Source organism: Dendrobates tinctorius, unplaced genomic scaffold (genome assembly GCF_039654945.1).
Source record: "Dendrobates tinctorius isolate UK_male_01 unplaced genomic scaffold, ASM3965494v1 ptg000034l, whole genome shotgun sequence".
Lineage (NCBI taxonomy): Eukaryota > Metazoa > Chordata > Amphibia > Anura > Dendrobatidae > Dendrobates > Dendrobates tinctorius.
Window position 1 is genome coordinate 12322978 of NW_027361702.1, and position 21212 is coordinate 12344189.

At 44.2% G+C, this 21212-nt stretch overlaps 1 protein-coding gene across 1 annotated transcript in view; it reads right to left on the minus strand.

Moving 5' to 3' along the window:
- Positions 1 to 21212, minus strand: part of F8 (coagulation factor VIII) — a 232157-nt gene that overhangs the window by 162591 nt on the left and 48354 nt on the right. Inside the window, exons 4-8 of the mRNA XM_073573105.1 lie at positions 11227 to 11439; positions 10089 to 10160; positions 7292 to 7369; positions 5233 to 5454; positions 3523 to 3775 (exon numbers count right to left, since the gene is read on the minus strand). Of these exons, the coding sequence (XP_073429206.1) occupies positions 3523 to 3775; positions 5233 to 5454; positions 7292 to 7369; positions 10089 to 10160; positions 11227 to 11439 (838 nt within the window). The remainder of the gene's footprint in view (positions 1 to 3522; positions 3776 to 5232; positions 5455 to 7291; positions 7370 to 10088; positions 10161 to 11226; positions 11440 to 21212) is intronic.

Genomic DNA, 21212 nt, shown 5'->3' on the forward strand with positions numbered 1-21212 from the left:
AGGGCGTGGGCTGCCAAATGGAGATCCTTAATGGACATTCCAACAACATTCGGAGCCTGGGGCTTGAGCCAGGTATTATGGAGCAGACCTGATCTTTCGATATTACGAGTTCGGTGGACATGGAATTAATTGGGGGGCTGGTCCCGGGTGCACTGTCGGAGTGGACAATGAATCCCTGGAGCTGATGGAGGCTTGAAGGTAGTCAAAAACGAATGGGTGACAGAACAGAAGAGGAGTTGTGCTTTTGTTGGCTATTGTTGTGCCCTATCCCACCTGGTTAACTTGGACTGTTTAGTAAAAGTTTGACTTTTACAAAGAACCTGGTGTCCCATGCATTGTATGTGGCAGCTCTTGAGGACGGTGGTCTGGATGCAGCAGAGACTTGTGGCCTACAAGTGAGCATAATGCACCCTACAGCATACTGGGACAGGGACACCTCTTGTCTCTAAAGGCCTGAGCACAGTCAGACAGTAGCTCGGTCGCGACTACAGCTCTGTAGTTCTTTACAGTGGAGCGGCTGGGAACTCTTTGGTGAGTTTTTTTGTTTCTCTCTGGCTCTGGTGTTTGGTGTCCCATGGTTCCTGTGTCCCTGTTATGCTCCTTGCCCTTCCAAGTTTGTTAGGTTTGTCTCTGCCTTCCCGGTAAAATTTATTGGTGTGTTTTGACCCAAGTGTGGCCAGTGTGCCAAGCCACCAGCCACCTCGCTATTGGCACCTAGGAAGGGCTCTGCAAAAGTCCCTCTCCCTTTAGTGGGAACAGGTGAAGAGTTTTCCTGGTCCTCATGGGTGTGCAATAGCGTGATTGCTTGTGTCAAGTGTGTCTGGTACACTGCTATTGCCGGCCTTCACTCTGGTCATCTCACCACTACTCAAGTATTTCAGTTACACACGTGGTCAAAATTGTTGGTACCCCTCATTTAATGACAGAAAAACCCACAATGGTCACAGAAATAACTTGAATCTGACAAAAGTAATAATAAATAAAAAAATCTATGAAAATGAACAAATGAAAGTCAGACATGGCTTTTCACCATGCTTCCCACAGAATTTTAAAAAGAATAAAACTCATGAAATAGGCCTGGACAGAAATAATGGTACCCTTAACTTAATATTTAGTTGCACAACCTTTTGAGGCAATCACTGCAATCAAACAATTCCTGTAACTGTCAATGAGACTTCTGCACCTCTCGACAGGTATTTTGGCCCACTCCTCAAGAGCAAATTGCTCCAGTCGTCTCTTGTTTGAAGGTTGCCTTTTCCAGACAGCATGTTTCAGCTCTTTCTAAGTACTATTTCCCTTTCTTTTTTTTTTTTATACATCTGCTCAGCATAGCGCGGTGAATCACACAAATATACGTTTCGCTCAGACTTTATAACAGGAGCCAACACAGTCCTGTCTCTTCACCAGCTGCATCTGAGTTTTTTGGATAGGTAGCGCCCGTGTTACTTTACCGTAATTAATTCTCTTTCTAAAGATGCTCAATAGGAATTAGGTCAGGGCTCATAGAAGGCCACTTCAGAATAGTCCAATGTTTTCCTCTTAGCCTTTCTTGGGTGTTTTTAGCTGTGTATTTTGGGTCATTATCCTGTTGCAAGACCCATGACCTGCGACTGAGGCCAAGCTTTGTGACACTGGGCAGCACATTCCTCTCTAGAATCCCTTGATAGCCTTGAGATTTCATTGTACCCTGCACAGATTCTAGACACCCTGTGCCAGATGCAGCAAAGCAGCCCCAGAACATATCAGAGCCTCCTCCATGTTTCACAGTAGGGACAGTGTTCTTTTCTTGATATGCTTCATTTATCCGTCAGTGAATATAGAGCTGATGTGCTTTGACAAAAAGTTCCATTTTTGTCTCTCTTGTCCATAGCACATTCTCCAAGAAGCTTTGTGGCTTGTCAACATGTAGTTTGGCAAATTCCAGTCTGGCTATTTTATGTTTTTTCAACAATGGTGTCCTCCTTGGTCGTCTCCCTTGAAGTCCACTTTGGCTCATACGATGGATGGTGCGATCTGACACTGATGATCCTTGAACTTGAAGTTCACCTTTAATCTGTTTAGAAGTTTTTCTGGTCTCTTTTGTTACCATTCGTATTATCCGTCTCTTTGATTTATTATAAATTTTCCTCCTACGGTCACGTCCAGGGATTTTGGCTACAGTCACATGGAGCTTAAATTTCTTAGTAATATGTGCAACTGTAGTCACAGGAACATCAGGCTGCATGGAGATGGTCTTATAACTTTTACCTTTAACAAGTTTGTCTATAATTTTCTTTCTAATCTCCTGAGACAACTCTTTCCTTCGCTTCCTCTGGTCCATGTTGAATGTGATACACACCATGTCACCAAGCAGCACAGTGATTATCTGTAGCCTTCTATACAGGCCCACTCACTGATTCCAAGATTGTAGACAGCTGTGATGCTAATTAGTGGTCACACCTTGATTTAACATGTCCCTTTTGTCAAATATTTTCAGTGGTACCATCATTTCTGTCCAGGCCTATTTCATGAGTTTTATTTTTTTTTAAATTCTGTGAAAGCATGGTTGAAAAGCAATGTCTGACTTTAATTTGTTGATTTTCATAGATTTTTTTATTTATTATTACTTTTGTCAGAGTAAACGAGGGGTACCAACAATTTTGACCACGTGTGTATTTGTGATGTTCTTTTAGAAAAAAGTGCATTAAAAATTACATTATTGTACTTTTTTCATTATTTTTTAGTAATTTTATAGGAACAAAAAATCTCTTATTTTCCCTCTAGATTACAGGGACATAGAAATACTTCTATGTACAATGTAACAGTATAATCTGCCTGTGGAATCAGAGCCTGCAATACAAATCAAATACACAAAACTCTCCCAATGACATCATCAGAACCTGTAGCTTAATAGGTTTAGCTTTTGCTTGTAATGTTGAAGGTTATAGGTTTGAGTCCTGTGGAGACTCACAAAAATAGAAATAAATATGTTTTTATAATTGGTTTTTATAATTTTAGTAGTTTTATAGGAACAAAAACGTCTGACCTTTTTTTCACCTTTAGTATGCAGTGAACATAGAGATGCATTATATATAACAGTGTATTTCTATGTACCTGTATAATCTGCTTCTGAGTTCGCTGCCTGCAATGCAGGTCAAGATTACCAAACCCTCCTCTCTATATTATTATGATTTTTGACTCGCAGCTAGATCTGCTGCCTCCAAACATGAAGATGGGAGTTTAAGTTCTGTGGAGAACCGATCACAGGAGAAGCAGAGTATTGTAGTTTAATTTATGTCAGTGCAGAGAGAGATGCAGCCCCGAGGATGAGGAGCAATGGCGAGATAATGATGTGGGAGAGAGATGACTTTTAGAATCCAGGACAGTCATGCTGAATCCAAGATGGTTGGGAGCTATTTCAATGTAGTTAGAACCTAATAAGACATCAGTGACATAGTCTAGTATTAAGCCACTAATGTCTAATACAAGATCATTTTGTAATAATAACTTCATAAATGTTTGTAGATTTTCTTTTTTTCTTACCTTTTGTCACTTTTTTCTTGCTGATAGTCCCATTCCATCTCTATAGCTGCAATGTAATGTGTCCATGTGACTGGTTTACGCTTCCCATGAGATCTCAAATGAACATGTGGCGCATCATTGCCATCATCTACACTGAATACTGTCGACTCGTAATAATCATCTTCATACTCATCATCATGATTGTCTACTACACGCATTCGCTTTTCAGACTCAGTTGCGCAGTCTTCCACTCGCATCACCGGTGTCATCTTTCCTGTCGAGCACAGTGTAATTTAAATTAGCTGAACCAACATAAGAAATGAAATGATCAGAGCAGGGAAAGCAATGAGGACATTCACTTGTCTAATGGGGTTCTAATGTGGACAAGTCCAGGTAATGTGACTTAATATAAACACCTACTATGAGAGGAATGTTTCATAGTAATCTAAGACAACATCTGCAAAGAGTTTGTACGTTCTCCCCGTGTTTGCGTGGGTTTCCTCCGGGTACTCCGGTTTCCTCCCACACTCCAAAGACATGCTGATAGGGAATTTAGATTGTGAGCCCCAATGGGGACAGTGATGATGGATAATGTATGTTAAGCGCTGTGGAATTAAAGATGCTATATAAGTGAGGAAAATAAATAAATAATATCTGGAGATCTATATGGAGGAGTGAGACAAAATCCCTCTGAACTCAGTAATTGCAAAAATTTCTGTGCCAAATATTAAGTTCTGTTTTTCTATTGTATCAAATACTTATTTAATGCAATAAAATTCAAATTATTTACCGCTATGTAAAATTTCATACAATGTAATTTTCTGTTTTTTATTTGTAAATTCTGTCTATCACAGGTGGCCTGTACCTACTATAAAATATATACTGTATATATATATCCAGTATGGACTAAATAACACACTAATATAGGAGAGTATATTCTTTATTAAATAAATTAATTAAACAAATATATATATATATATATATATATATACACATATATATATACGGTTTTGCTGAAATGTTTACATACCCCGGCAGAATTTTTGCTTTCTTGGCCTTTTTTCAGAGAATATGAATGATAACACCGAAACCTTTTCTCCACTCATGTTTAGTGATTGGATGAAGCCATTTATTGTCAAACTACAGTGTTTTCTCTTTTTAAATCATAATGACAACCCAAAACATCCAAATGATCAAAACAGCTGACATATGCCGGAATAGATGTGGGCTCAGCGCCGGTCACTCTATCTTGTCAGTAATTTCTCTTCGGGGTCTCGCTATCCCTAGCCTTGGGTCTCCTCTTCCAATGGATCACCCATTAGGTAGCATTACTCACTTTGCACTCCAAACTCAAACTTCCTAACTATCAGGAAGCAGTCACTTGCCTTAAAGCTAACCCTATCCCCTATAGGCTACTCCCAGATATTAACTCTGTCTTACCCTAACGTCACTACCTATGCGTCAGTCAACTATCTACATCTTATACTACCTATCTTATACACTAGGCCTTACACTATCACATCCTTCACTATACTAATAATACTTATTACACTCTATACACAATACATTCCATGGCACGGTATATACAAAAGACGCAGGACAATATTCACATTACACAATACACATAACGAGTTTGGTGTCTTCAGGGGCAGGAACGCTGCAGCACAGTCCACCACCCTTACACTTCAGCCATGCTTTACAAAATGATAACATCATAAGTGTTATATGTACCTTCTGGATGTGTCCAGGACTGGCAGGATAGTTTGTAGACTCCTTTCTCTCCTGGATGGACTATGGCTGTTAGAAAGCTAAAGGCAGTAACGGAAAGTACAGGGACACGATGGTCTCTTATCACAAAGCTATGTCTCTCCAGAGAAATGCTGTGAACCTCAAAATGGGTCCCAAATCCAATGACATGAAAATGTATTGGCTTCTTAAGACAAATGTTTTGCTCTAGAATAGAAAAGGAGAAAACTTTGAAAGCATTATATTAAAAAAGTTATTTATAACATAGATGAACATAAAAATGAGAAAAAAAAAACTATTGAAAAATTCTATAATAACTATTTTGACACCTTTTTCCCCAACTGCAACATGAATATATTGTCCAAAAGTTCTGTACTTTTCAGGTGTTCACACATGATATTATCTCAAATCTAGATACTAGCCATTCTGCAAATTGTAATTAAAGGGAATCTGTCAGTAGGATCATCCCTCCTAAGCCGTCTATATGAGCAGGTAGTTCATAGGAAGCTGAATAACGTGACACCTTGTTAGGAGTCAGGTTTCTGCTATGCAGGAATCCAGACCCTCACATTCTGCAGTCTCCTGCTGTTTATCTACTGCAGAGGAGATTGCAGAGGAGATTGCCTTGCAGCAAATCTCTCCTGAGGCTAAGCCCTTCTCTCCTCTTACTGAGCATGCTCATGGGACGATCTCCCATTGGAGATCGGGAGTCATGTGCTCAGGTCCTGCTCCAAATCTCATTTGTCCATCTCAGAGATCTGGAGGCATGCGGAAGGTCCCGGCTGCTATAAAAGGCTGTTCCGCCATGTGCTAGTATAGACATACTTGCTGCTGAGTGAATGTTTGATGGATGCATGATCTGGTGAATGACTCATTTGAAACCCCTTCCCTTTGATAATACGCTTGTGTGAGGGATTGAGTTACTACCAGTGCCAGCGCGCTATTCCTCCATACTCAGCTGCTAGCGTCCGAATTTTGCACCTGCGCCATAGCAGTGTCGTTGAGTGGCAGTATTCACGCCGCGCTGCAGTAGCAGCCCACTTGAGCGTTCGCGGCTGCGACGTTATATACTCGGACACACACGGTAGGTCTAGAAGGACTTAGTGCCGCCATCTTGGGCTATTCCTGTGACCGCTTACCGTGTGTGTTATTGCTCTGAGCTCCTGTGACCCTAACAGGCTCAGTACTTTATGTTTTTGCCATATCTGTGACTAAACAGCGATTGCTTTGCGCACCAGGGTGAAGGCTAACCCCGTGCGCACCTCCACCATATTGCTCTGCCACCGTTTAGCAGCGGTTATACCACCTACCGCATGGTGGACCCCGAGCGGCGAACGCACTTTATTTATATTTTTATTTAGTGCTTTCCGCCGTTCCTAACACACCTTGATATCTGCGCTATGATGTCTTATTCCAGAGAAAGCCGCATTTTCCTTAATATGCAAATGAGCTGTTAAGATCTATGGGCCGGGCATAGATCTCCCGGTGAATTCGCCTCCAGCGATTATATTAAATGTAAGGGGGCGTTACCAGTGTGGGACATGTAGCTCTGAAGAGCGGACTGTCAGCTATTACATGTCTCACACTGGTAACGCCTCCTTTCATATAAAATAAGCTCTGCAGGCAGATTCTCAGAGAGATCTATGTCCAGCCCATAGATCTCAACAGCTAATTTGCATATTTAGGAAAATGCGGCTTTCTCTGGAATAAGACATGGGATCGCAGCTATCAAGATACCATGATATTCATCTTCCTGCCCATTTGGGCGGCTCAGGAGGGCTGATCTTATTGAAAATAAAAACTGCAGTTTATCAGCACCAACAATTCATGATGTCTGTTTCTAAGTGGCAATGGATATCTCTACTGCACAAACATGTTGTAGAGATACATTTGCTGCCTATATCGCCAACGGTGGTCAATGACGGCTCTTCACATAACAGGTGATATTGAAAAAGCAGAACCCACTGCTAAGTTGAAAGACTTGTTAGAAAAGTGTAAGAAACAAATACTATTATATTATTACATTAATCTGTACATTATTTACCAGGAATGGAGCCATTTATGTGTCCATTAATTGTATGCAATGACTGAAAGTTTCCACCATGTGCATAGTGGCTGTGACCTGAATGGAGAAACAATTGTTAAATATAATTTCTTTCTTGGCTAGAAAGCAGGAGTTCGGGCTCATTCAGACATCAGTTTTTCTTATACAAGCTCTATAAAAGGTTTTCACGGATATCATTCGTTTCTATTATAGTCTGTGATGCGGTTCACATGTCTGTTTATTTTTAAAGTCTGATAGGTCAGCGCAAAATTGCAGAGTAATCCCATCTTGATCTGATTTTCAGATCAAAATCATCAATGCAAGTCAATGGGTCTGTGAAAACATCACAGTGCTCGGATGTCATCTTTGTGCCATTCGTTTTCACCGACTATTTGACAGAAGGTTGAGAAACCTCCATCATTCAAGAAAAACTGATGAAACTCTGACCAAACTCTGACCAAACTGTGACCAAACTCTAAACAAACTGTGACCAAACGCTAAACAAACTCTGACCAAACTCTGACCAAACTGTGACCAAACTCTAAACAAACTCTGACCAAACTCTAAACAAACTCTGACCAAACTCTGACCAAACTCTGCAGAAACTGGGACATTTTTTTGCATGTGAAAAAAGTCCCTGATATCTGAGTGAAGCCTAACTCGACACGCCATATTTACAGGGAAGCCGTCATACTGAACATAATCCAGCAGAATGTTACAGAAGCAGGAGAAACTGAACAGATTTACATTTAGCTTTGCGGGGAAAGATTCAGTAAATCTCGTAATTCCTTGAATTCCCTGCTCATTCTGGGCTCAGCGGTCTAGGGTTTGGTCTGCAATCAGTGTTTAGCTGGCTTCAGATGGTCGTATTTCACGGTCCTGATATGAACCGCAATGCTTGAACTTGTATATAGAGGGACTGGGAATAGGAGAATCAGTTCATTGTGTATCAATTCTTTAGGTGAAGATAGAGTCCATGCAGGGAAACGCCCCGTCTCTGGGTGTGCTGAAGCAAACAATATGAAAAAGGTTCTCCAGCGTGGTCAGGAAATAAAACTTCACGTTTATTATAGAAACATTAAAAGGACATATAGTGGATACACTTGGAAGCCCAGGATGGCTAGTGACTGACGCGTTTCGACCATAAATTTTTAATCATGGTCTGGCCATGACCATTATTAAGACTTCACAGTCGAAACGCGTCTGTCACTAGCCATCCTGGGCTTCCAAGTGTATCCACTATATGTCCTTTTAATGTTTCTATAATATGCATGAAATTTTATTTCCTGACCATGCTGGAGAACCTTTTTCACATTGCTTGCAATGCTCGGACTGACCACAGATCTCCCGAATATATCTCACAGCATCATATGTGCCTCTGGGACTGGGTCAATAGATCCACAGTCAGCCTGGACATTGCATCCGTATAGGGACCTTCAAATATGGCTGTCTGAAGCCTAACTTTGATAGTCTTCCTGGTATTACTCTGCAAACAAAGATAGTTGTCAATCACTCATAAGAACGGCCCCAAGGTTAGGGATTTTAATTGAATTGATCCTCGGAGAGCTAGATAATATAGATGAAAATACCCTGTGCTCTGCCCTCTGAATATAGGGCAAATATATTTGCATTATGTGCTGGTTTTGTTAGCACCATCTAGTGGTGGCTGAATTTATAGCTGTGTCTTAAATAGCTTTACAGCCTGTGTCTTTAACAGAGTGATGCATTGTGGGATTGAAGCAATGTATCTGGGATAAGGAAGATGCCATTCTCTTCTGTGTGTTTCATAAGGACACACATGTTTATTTGTCCTCCTGTTAACTCCCCTACTTGAGTTTGTTATCCTGGTAAATCATATCTGGTAAGATTAATATCTTTCTTACAATGCAGTGTGTACAGAGATGTTATTAGATGTATAGCAGTCAGTGATCAGTAGATGTAATTAGACACCTGTGTGTTTCTATGTAAAGTTTGCATGCACACTGTATACTTCCTGCTATTGTGCTAGCTATGTGATCATCTCCCCAATGCTTACCCATGTCATTTGTATTTTTTATAGTTTTACTGCATGTTCTATACTCTTCACCAATAAACAAGTTAGACTACGTAGAACGGTCTGCTTATTTTGGAAGATAGAAGGTGGTTTATGCTGTATGCTAGAGTGCACACCGTGTCAACGTGTATGAAGGCAGAACACCCTGACTCCACTGATGTATCACTTACTGGACGGCTTGCTGTCATTTTGTTCAAATCACTGTTTTATCTGCTGCAGATGTACCACTTCTCCAAATGTTGAGCTTTGTATAACCCTGCCCCATCACTTATTGGTTGCTTTTTGTGTACACTCTGCACAAGCAGAAAGCAACCAATCAGTTGGTGGAGGCGGGGTTATACAGAGCTCATGAATATGGAGGACTACATGTCAGCATGTTTACTAGTTCTCTAGTGATAATTTCCTGATGATAAATCTGTGATTTTATCAAAACTATAGCAAGTAGCCCAGTAAGTGACACATCACTGGAATCAAGGTCACTGTCTCTACACTATGCTGCTCTCAGTTTAGGTGACAAAAACCTGAGGACAGTTCCTCTTTAAGACTGTCTCAGGCCATAAAGGGGTTGGGCACTATCTAAACCCAAGGACACAAGGACCTGCACAGATTGATGTCTAACTACTCCAGCTGCCCATCAATTTATCTGCGTCATTGCCGGGATACAATAATTAACCAGAGAACAGTTTAGTTATATCATCACCTGGAGGAAATGTTTGGTCTCACGTAAAGTTTAATATTTTGTACCTTCATCGAACACTGCTAGGGCAATTATTTTTTCCTGCACGCCATGTTGACGTCCATCATCTGTAAGGGATCCTATGAATTTGAAAACACATGCAGTGTGATTGAAATGGCAAGAAAAAAACAACTTGCAATGTAATGGCTTTTAGCATCACAAAATGCTTACATGCAGGACCCCAAAATTTGATATAAAATATATAAATATAAAAAGGACAAACACTGACCAAACAACATAGACACCACACAATAAAAAAGCACTCTATGTTCATGCTATGATAAGAGCCCTTATTTCAACAACTGCCTACCAGCAGAGGTTGGCGCCCTATGTTTATCTCCACGAAAATGGCGCTCCCGTTCCTCAGTGGCGGTCCCTCTCTGCCCTGGAGCACCCTACAGCTAAGTTATAGCAAGCACCCATTCACACCATGTTGAGAGCTAATAATGGATAGATAGCCAGGACAAGCGGCCAAAGATGAGGGAAGGTGTAGGTAGACAAATGTTGGAAAAATTGCTATGGAGGTGAACCACCATGTGTCATTATGATGCAACCAGATAATGTAAGGTAACCATAACCCTTCTAAGCTATCTCCTGTACCTGCCTAGCCCGCGGAGATTACTCTACTTGTCATCGGATGTGGTGCCTCCGCTCAATGATGGCTGACCCTGGGAGGTCCTAATGTAGATATTCCTTCCCCAGGAGAGCGTGGCTAAATAAAGGTAGAGAGCTAAAGCCCCAGACATTAATAGGAGTGTGGAGACAGCATACGATAAAGCAATTAATTGAGGACAGACAGCAAAAAGGGCCTCTTATGAGAATTATGGCATGTAGCCTCTACGCATTTCACCACATAAGGCTCATCAGGAGGTGAGATGAATTGCTGCGCCAGGTACAACAGGTAGGTAGTACCTGGCGCTAAGGCACATTTTTTTTTTTAAAGTCCCGGATATCCCCTTTAAGTAATGCCCAGGTAATGGGAAAGTTGACTTGGCCACATGAAAAGCAGTAGACCACGACAGGAGAGCAGCATTGGGGAGCAGTACCCCAGACACTGATTTCATGGATGAAAATACATTACATTTCATCTTTACCCAGCAGAAGTGACAAACATCTGATGAACTCTAAGACAAATGTCCATCTTACCTGGTTTACAGATAAGGATTGCACCTACTAAACCAGAATTGATGTCATAGGAGGAATTACTGTGAGAGTAATAAGCAGAGGTTAAGCAGATGGGGTCAGATTCTGCTGGTCCATAGTTTTCAGGAATTTTCCAAATGTAAGTATATGATTGTCCAGGTGGGACAGCATCATCAGCTTTCTCCAATTTGTCCGTTGCATCACTGTATCCTGCACCTAAAGAGAGGGAAATAGGATTAAGAAATTATTTCAATAATGTGTTTCACATTGTTGAATCGACTGGATCAATTGATATTAATTTATATAGGTACATGATACTTTTTAAAAAATGTCCCTCCTTCCATCATTTTCTACATCAACAGTGAATTTTCACTTGCTAAGGACTTCCATAATGAAAAATAAAATCTTTTTTTTATTTTTTTTTTTGTTAAAGACAAATTTACATTTGTCCATTTGGAAGTGCAGCTCATCCATTATTAATATTGGTCATATAGTCAGAACATGTTACATTTATGTTGTAGAGTTCTTTGATTATAGTCTTGGCTGGCTGAGGAATTCTAAGGCACGTGAAAACCATGAAGATACTAGGTCAGTGTGCGCTAGTGACACACAAGTCAGAGAGATATTCTGCACAATGCTTACAAGTAGAGTTGAGCGACTTTTGTTTTTTTAGGGTCGAGTTTCGTTTCATGAAACCCGACTTTTCCAAAAGTCGGGTCGAGCAAAATCAGCCGACTATAGGGAAAAGTCAGGGTTCCGACCGAAACACGAAACCCAATGTAAGTCAAAGGGGAATTAAAGTCGGCAGTGAGAGGAGGACAGGAAACACACCTACAGTGCCCATTTGAATGCCAAAAGCATCAATTCTTATTACTTAAGCTTGTCAACCTTAATTTACTTCATAATACTAGTTACGCACTGAAAAATGGGGGTTATTTGGCTACAGTTGTGGGGGGGTAGGGCTGGCTCCAGGTTTTCGTGGGCCCAGGGCCAAAGAGCGCCCCTTTAACACATACCACAACTCATGATGCTCCGATACGGCAGAGAAATAGCAGTATAGTACAATGAAAAATACTTCACTTCTTACATCTTATGACTGATATCCATTTTAAATTCTCCAATACCTCCAAAAACGGACAGTATATAACTCCATACAGTATTATGGCCAGCACTTAGTGCGCTATACAGAGTAATGAGGCCCATATATTTCTCCATATGGAATCATTGATCCCATATAATGTTTCAAACCGTATATGATGAGTTCCACATAATGCTATAGTATATGTTGGTCCCAATGGATGAAGCTCCACTGTCTTATGGGCCCAAATAATGCTCCATATATAATGGGCCCCATTTCTACTGCTCTAGTGTATAATGGGCCCTGTAAATGCTGCTCCAGTGTCTGATGTCCACCTTTGGAATGCTCCAGTGTATGGTGGGCCCCATATATCATTCACCAGAGTATAGTGCTCCCCAAAAATTGCTGTCCCAACATTGAAAACAATTACATAAGTCTCCTTGCTAGGGAATCCCTGCACTACTCTGAACTCCTTGTCGTCCCCATCTTCCATCTCACTGCACTTGGCTGTTTAGGCCCTCCCACCGGCAGAGACACTTTTGCGTACTATGCGGTGCCCTGTGCCAGTGCCATCGCCCATGAGTATGCCCCCCCCCACCTGCTCAAGGAACCTGCACTTTCATCTGCACCTTCCTCTTTGTCACCGTGTAAGGTGGTATAGTACGTGGGAAGGGGAACCTGAGTTTCCTCTGGGTCAGATTCTGGCAGTGTAGAGTGCGAGGGGAATGTAGTGGTCTGGGTCAATGTACCAGCAGCATCATCCAGCAGTGGCTGGGCCTCAGTGCACTTGTGGCGTCCCCAAGAGTACGGTTGCCACTGTGGCATTACCTTCCTCCTAGGGAGTGTGTTGTCAAGCTTGGGAGCAACGAAGGATCTCTCTAGCAGTGAAACCAACACCCAACACATTTCCCACTCCAGGCTAGCAGGGAGACCTCTGAACCTGACTGCTGAGGAGCTGCTCTCTGTGGTCGGGAGGAGGTAAGTTGGGCACTCTGTGCAGGGAAGGGGAAGTGTGTGGACTTGAGAAGGGGAGCTGGAGGATGAGCAGAGTTAAGGCTCACTCCTAGCTGGAGCGCATGGTCCCAATTCCGGTCTCCGAGTTTGTAGGGACACTGACGTTCCTGCAGCAGAAACCGGGGGAAGTAGCAGCTATAAATGCTCTGTACCCAACTAAGGCTCGGAGGCCCCAGCATCGACGTGTGGGAGCCAGAAGGAAAAGGCTACAGCTGTCTGCCATACAAGTAAAGTCTGAGGAACATCTGTTAGACAGGAGGCGCTTCAGTGAACCACGGTCCTGTGAGTGCTTCCCCCACAAGCGCTAGAAAGGAGACGTTCAGGAAGGTACATGTTGGCGGAGTGTTGGAAGGGAGCTTTCCATTTTGGTCCCGGAGGTTGGCTGAGGTCCTGACCCGGAGGACACAGCACGGAGGCAGGCATCTGTGTAACCTGCAGACTGTGAGTAAAGCTTTGGAAATGCACGCTCTGGTGTCCTACAGTTATTCCAGCACCGCTTCATCTGGGTACCAGCACCTACACCGCCTGTGCCTTTCCCCCATCACTACATCTACACTTCCCTGGGACTCCAGCTCCACCTGTGGGGAGCTTCACCATCTTTGCTGCACAACAACATCAGTCCCAGAGGATCTGCATGCAGCGTCGGCCTAACATCTATGTTGCCAAACACCACAGGTGGCGTCAAACTATCTATATAAACTCTTTACCATTATACCACGCCATTTACATGGGCGCCCAGGGCCACCGTCCGGGTCACCTCTGCTGTGACACATCCCACTGACACCGGCCTGGTACCGAGTACCCCACAGCCCTGGGAGGGCGACCCATATGCCGACTGCTGATCGGGCGGCGTTATTCCCACGAACCTCCAAACAGCGTCCATGAAGGCAAAGTTTTTGGTTTCTGGGGGCAGTATGATTGCAAAGCTGAATCTTAAAGGAATGTCCAAAAGGGCACCACCAGGAGTGGAGCCTGTGGCTTAATTGGACTCCACCCGGGAAACCACAACCATGCCACCTATAGAAAAGATGCACACTTTGAAAGCTGTGTCGATTCTGTGTGTGGTGTGGTATGTGTGTTTGTAGTTGTGCTAGCGATTTCTCAGCTTTATTCCGTTAACAACCGAGACTCCGGCATGCCCCCGCAGTACGCGTCAAGCTTACTAGAGGGATAAGCGAGGCTCTGGCATGTCAGATCGCGCAATAACAGGTCTAGCATTCCCGTACATGTCCAGGGCTGCATGCACGCTACACTGAAAGGACCAGCTTTTGTCGCTTACAGGTGCAGATAACCTGCTGAACTCCGTTAGTGATGGGGATCTGGGATTCAGATTATTCCCCGCGAACAAACGATGATTTCCCAGTAAGTTCAGGTCAACCGCAATTCCGGATTTAGGCCTAACCATCATTCCTGAAAAAATTACGTGTCCAAACCACAGGTGCTGTAGCTTGCTTAACAGCTCGGCAGCCGTTCTCAGGCCCAGTATGGATTCAACAACAACAACATTGTAGAAAGTTGATAAAGGGTACCGTTTCACCGGATAACACGTATATATGTAGTCTAGTTTACACATTAAAAATATATGTCTATAGATCAGGAGGCAGACTCAGATGTTCTCAGGCCCAGTATGGATTTGACCACATTGTACAAAGTTGAGAAAGGGTACTTTATCACTGGATAGCAGGTATATATAGCATAGTTTAAACATGTAAAATCTACATGTTCTCAGTATGGATTACACAGCAATCTAAAAAGTGGATAAAAGGAAATGCATTTGAGGCGTACACAACTATATACTTTTGGTGTTATTTTTAAATCTTCATATATATTTCTGTCTCAGTAATACAGTCCAGCCTCTCCGCAATAGGAAATGAGATGCATACAATTACTGACATAAAGGCTAGTGATTGCAGAAATCTAGTTATTACTATTCACGGAAAAAACTTCCATCACAATTCTCATAGGCGATGCTGACCCTCAATTAATTTGTGTGTTGAGACAGTGAAAACATTTTTTTGTGAATAAAGTCTTGCTGTATCGCACTTCCGTTGATTCCATCACTGTTACTCATCTCAATCAAATTTTTATCACAGGGAGCGATGTAAACATGGTGCTCACTGGCTATCATGATCTGTCTTGTAACTTTGGAGTGCAAAAGACAGAAGCCACAGGCCGTAGGCGATTCTATTTGATTGGCATGAGAGGGCACATTTTAAAATGTACGCCGGAATGTCACATGTTTGTGAGTAGGAAAACTGTGAAAGCTGATGATAAACCACCACTGCATGTCATTGTGAGTCGACGTACATAAGAAATGGAAGCCATTGATCAACTGAAGCTAGAGCCCGGCCAGCAGGACAGGGCATAGCTACATCTTAACCATCATCTTTCAGTTCAATCAATTTGTAGTGGCACTCCCAGTGAAGGATTTGACAGCCCAGACTACACAGCGGAGGAGCAGGGAGAGGTAAACATTGCAAATGCTGGGGCCCTGCCCAAGCAAGGGTGGCACACTCGTGGGCATCGGTACTGGCACTGGGCCCCTCATAGTACGGCGGTGTGTCTGACGGCGGGTGTGCACCACCACCGTCAGAGACACTTGATTGCACTATGAGGGACCCTGTGCCAGTGCCCGCGCCCAAGAGTCGGCCTACCCACCTGTCCAGGGCAACGGCACTCGCACGGTTTCGTGCGCTAGGTGGTGACCCCGGCCATGGGGGGGGGCAGCCCAGTTAGGGCGGTTTACAAAGTGGCAGATGTTGATGTGGGACATTCAGCTGCTGCAAAAGGCGAAATAGGTCAAGTTCGCGGAATAGGAGGAGGACCAAAGCAAGCCATTTTTCTGGCAACCTATGTGTCATCAAGGGAAGGTGGGACAAAATCCTTGGAAACCCATGCATGGTTCATTTTAATGAAGATTAGATCATCCACATTTTGGGTTGACAGACGGGTCCTTTTTTCTGTCAGGATTGATCCAGCTGCACTGAAGACTCTTTCCGATAGCACACTGGCAGCTGGGCAAGCGAGCTCCTGTAAGGCATATTGTGCCAATTCAGGCCAGGTGTCCAGTTTAGCGGCCCAATAGTCAAAGGGGAATGACCTGTGCGGGAGAACATCGATATGGGAGGAAAAGTAGTTTGTAACCATAGTTGAGAACTGCTGTCTCCTGTCACTTTCCATCGATGCAGTATTACCAGTTGTGTGAGCAGTACTTGAAAAATCAGTCCACAACATTGTCATAAAACCCCTGTCTCCAACGCCACTTCTGTGTGCACCACGAACACCTCTGCCAAGCTGCCCCCGGCCCGTACGGCTCGTGTAAGAACCATCACCGCTGCTGTGTGCTGGGAATGCCTCAACCAACCGGTTTACCAGAGTTGCTTGTTTATTAGCCAATATTAGGTCAAGGTTCTCGTGTGGCATGATGTTTTGTAATTTGCCTTTATAGCGTGGATCCAGGATGCTGGCCAACCAGTAGTCGTCATCGTTCATCATTTTGGCAATGCGGGGATCCCTTTTTAGGATCTGCAAGGCATAATCTGACATGTGGGCCAATGTTCCCGGTGTCAATGATGCACTGCGAGTGCTGGTTGGAGGAGCACTTTCTGGCAAATCCACATCCCTCCAGTCACGCACAAACGCTGTACCAGACCTTGCCACGCCAACATTTTCACTTGCCCCACGAGATGCATCCTCCTCCCCTAAGTAATCATCCCCGGTGACAGGACAATTGTGTACAAGATAATTGTGTACGGACTATTGTGTACAGACAATTGTGTACAGGCCAATTGTGTACAGTGACAATTGTGTACAAGGCAATTGTGTACAAGGCGATTGCCCTGTACACAATTGTCCTTGTACACAATTGTCCTTGGACACAATTGGCCTGTACACAATTGTCTGTACACAATAGTCCGTACACAATTATCTTGTACACAATTGTCATGGAACCCCTCATCCCCATCATCATCCTCCTCCTCCTCTTCTTCCTCCACCTCGTCCAGGAGAGGTCCCTGAGCAGACAATGGCTGAATGTCATCAAGGATTCCCTCCTCCTCTTCCTCCTCGTCAACATTGGCTGCAGACGCCTGCTCCTTAAGGTGGTGTCAAAGTTTGCATGAGCAGACGCATAAGTGGGATGCTCATGCTTAGGATGGCGTCGTCTGCACTTACCAGCCATGTGCATTCCTCAAAACACTGAAGGACTTTACAGAGGTCTTTCAGCTTCGACCACTGCACTCCTGTCAACTCCATGTCTGCTCTCAAAGTGCCTGGCCGTGTATCCTCCCACAAATGCATTATGGCCTGCCTCTGTTCGCACAGCCGCTCAACCATGTGCAGGGTGGAGTTCCACCTTGTTGCAATGTCGATAATGAGGCGGTGGTTGGGAATGTGGAGCAATCGCTGCAGCTTCTGCATACGAATGGAGTGTACAGGCGACCGGCGGATGTGCGCGCACAGTCTTCGCACCTTCTGGAGCAGGGCTGTTAACTCCGGATAATTGTTGAGGAAGTACTGCACCACCAGGTTCAAGGTGTGAGCCAAGCAAGGTATGTGGCTGAGTTTTGAAAGGGCTATAGCTGCCACAAAATTACGGCCGTTATCACTAACTACCTTGCCTGTCTCAAGATGTATACTGCCCAGCCATGACTCAGTTTGTCGCTGAAAGTACTCAGCCAGCACCTCCGCGGTGTGTCTGTCGCCCAAACACATCATCTGCAACACAGCCTGCTGACGCTTTCCACTAGCTGCTCGATAGGGGGACACCTCGTGTGCAACAGTGGCAGCTGCAGATGGAGTGCTCATACGACTGCGCTCTGTGGACGAGCTTTCTCTTCTGGAGGAGGAGGAGGGTCGAACGCCTACAGCCAATTGTTTCCTATACCGTGGGCTAGGCAGCACTGTCCCACCACCGCTGTCCCCTGTGGACCCTGCATCCACCACATTAACCCAGTGCGCAGTGATGGACACGTAACGGCCCTGGCCATGCCGACTGGACCATGCATCTGTTGTGAGGTGCACCTTTCCACTCACTGACTGCTTGAGTGCATGGACAATGCGGTCTTTCACATGATGGTGGAGGGCTGGAATGGCTTTGCGAGAGAAGTGGCGACTGGGTAGGTCATAGCGTGGTACTGCATAGGCCATGAGTTCGCGGAAAGCTGCGCTTTCCACCAACCGATAGGGCATCATCTCTAACGAGATTAGTTTGGCAATGTGGGCGTTCAAACCCAGTGTACGCGGATGAGAGACTGAGTACTTTCTTGACCTACTCATAGTGTCTGGGAGGGTGAGCTGGACTTGAGAGCTGCATATGGTGGAACTAGCGGTGGACAGGGCGGACTGAGAGAGAGGTTGATGATGGTGATGGAGTTGGTGTTCTTTCTGATGGCCTAGATTCAGTCTTTCATTGATATAACAGTGGGATTCCCTGACTGCTTTGGCCTTGCAACGACACCTCAACATTTGCTGCTGTGCTAACCAGTGGGCTTACAGTGGGGGAAACAATGTAGCGTTGCTGACTACCTTCTTTGTGATCAGTTGCACATGTGGTACTTGAGGTTTGGTGTTGTGTCCACGCTTGCAAGTGCATGCTGGTTAAATGTCTAAGCATGCAACTGGTATTCAAATTTTTCAGATTTTTCCCTCGGCTAAAGGTCTTTGCGCACTTCTTACAGATAACCTTGGCCTGATCATGAGGATTTTGTTCAAAAAAGTGCCACACTGCACTCTTCCTACTTTGGAAGACATTTTGCGGCCTAGCACGCTGTGCTATTTTGACCGTCTGGACAAGCTGTCCAGCAACTCTTTTGATTTTTGGAACCTGTCTTTGGAGTGCTCCGGGCCTGCCAGATAACAGCTGTTGCGATGTCGATGTCTGCTGTGGATGCTCCTCCTCTTCATCTGAGCTATTGGAAGCAGCACCCTCTTCCCCCAATGGATGCCAATCTGGGTCAACAACTGGGTCATCCATCACCTCCTCTTCAATGTCATGTGTACCTTCCTCTGTGTCACCGTGTATGGTGGTATAGTGTGCGGGAAGGGGCACCTGAGTCTCATCAGGGTCAGAATCTGGCTCATTACACTGCGAGGACAATGTAGTGCTCTGAGTGAATGTACCAGCAGAATCATCTATCAGTGGCTGTGCATCAGTGCACTCCATGTCAGATTCATCTTGGCCTGGGTAATTCACCATTTCACTTGATGACCCAGGCATGGTATGTGAAAACAGCTCCATGGAGTAATCAGTTGTATGGCCTGCGTCATCCTTCAATCTTGGTTGGGGTGAAGGACACAAGGAAAGGTGTGGTTCATGAACATGAGCCTCCAATGACGACTCAGTGCTTTTATTTTTACAACTTCAGAAGAGGAGGCGATAGAGCTGGAGGATGAGTCAGCAATGTAAGCCAAAACTTTTTCCTGAAGCTCTGGCTTTAAAAGCAGTTTGCCAACTCCTAGAAAACTAAGCCTTCGAGGCCTTGTGTAGCCAGACGATGACGCATGCTCAACACCTCCTGCATTCGGTCCTATTTTGCTTTTGCCACTACCATCAGATTCACCACCAACACCATCATTACCAGTTGGCAACCCCCCCCAATTCCACGGCCTCTTCCACCAGCCTTCCTCATTTTTTGTAAAAATCTACTCAAAATCCCACAAACTATATAGTAATGTAAAACAAGGTACAAGGTGTATATAGCACAGGGGAGATGTAGAATTTCTGAACACACTTGTGGACACTGTTGGATTGTGTGAGGCCCAGTGAATATCACACCGCTATGTCACAGGCTCAATGTCGCAGGTGTGAAAAATGTCACTATAGGACAGGGCAGATGTAGAATTTCTGAACACACTTGTGGACACTGTTGGATTGTGTGAGGCCCAGTGAATATCACACCGCTATGTCACAGGCTCAATGTCGCAGGTGTGAAAAATGTTACTATAGGACAGGGGAGATGTAGAATTTCTGAACACACTTGTGGACACTGTTGGATTGTGTGAGGCCCAGTGAATATCACACCGCTATGTCACAGGCATAAATTGGCTAGTGTATGACAAACTACAAGGTGTATATAGAATTGGGCAGAATAGGAATCTCCCTAGAGTGTAGGTCTGTAAGAACGGAACATGTCCTCGACTTATTCTTACAGAGTCACACACAGATAGCTTCACTGTGGCCGTGATAACAGCCATTACACGGTACTGAGAGAGGAGCGTGCACGTACACCGCTGTCCGGTGTCCGTTAAATTGTCAAGCTCCGTGTTTTTTAAGTATACGGACTGACACACGCTGTCTCTCTATAGTTTTGAATGTGATCAAACAGCAAATCTACTTAACTGTTTGAAAAACAGACAAAACTAGAAGGTGGAGGTCTGTAAGAACGGAACATGTCCTCGACTTATTCTTACAGAGTCACACACAGATAGCTTCACTGTGGCGGTGATAACAGCCGTTACACGGTAATGTGTGAGGAGCGTACACCGCTGTATGGTGTGAACAAATGCACGTTCAGTACCTCACCAGGACAAAAAAAAAAATTTGAATTGCTTTTAAAAAAGCAGTTTGCAGAGCAGTGGGAAAACAGCAATGCAGCTCTCAGGAAGCCTTATAAGGCAGCCTAACAACCAACACAGCTGATCCAGCAAAATATAGCCTCCACTTGCACTGCACAGTAACTGGTGTGTTGTACAGGCAAAATCGCTAGCAGCAGAAGCAGTTTTTGGTGTCTTCTTCCCTGCCTAACGCTCTCCCTACAGAATCATCGTCAGCAGCAGCTCTCCCTATTCTGAGATCAGCATGAGTAACATAGCGCTCGGCGTGCACGCCCTTTTATACCCCCTGTGACGCCCCCCAAAGCAAGCCAATCACTTGCATGCCCTTCTCAAAGATGGTGGT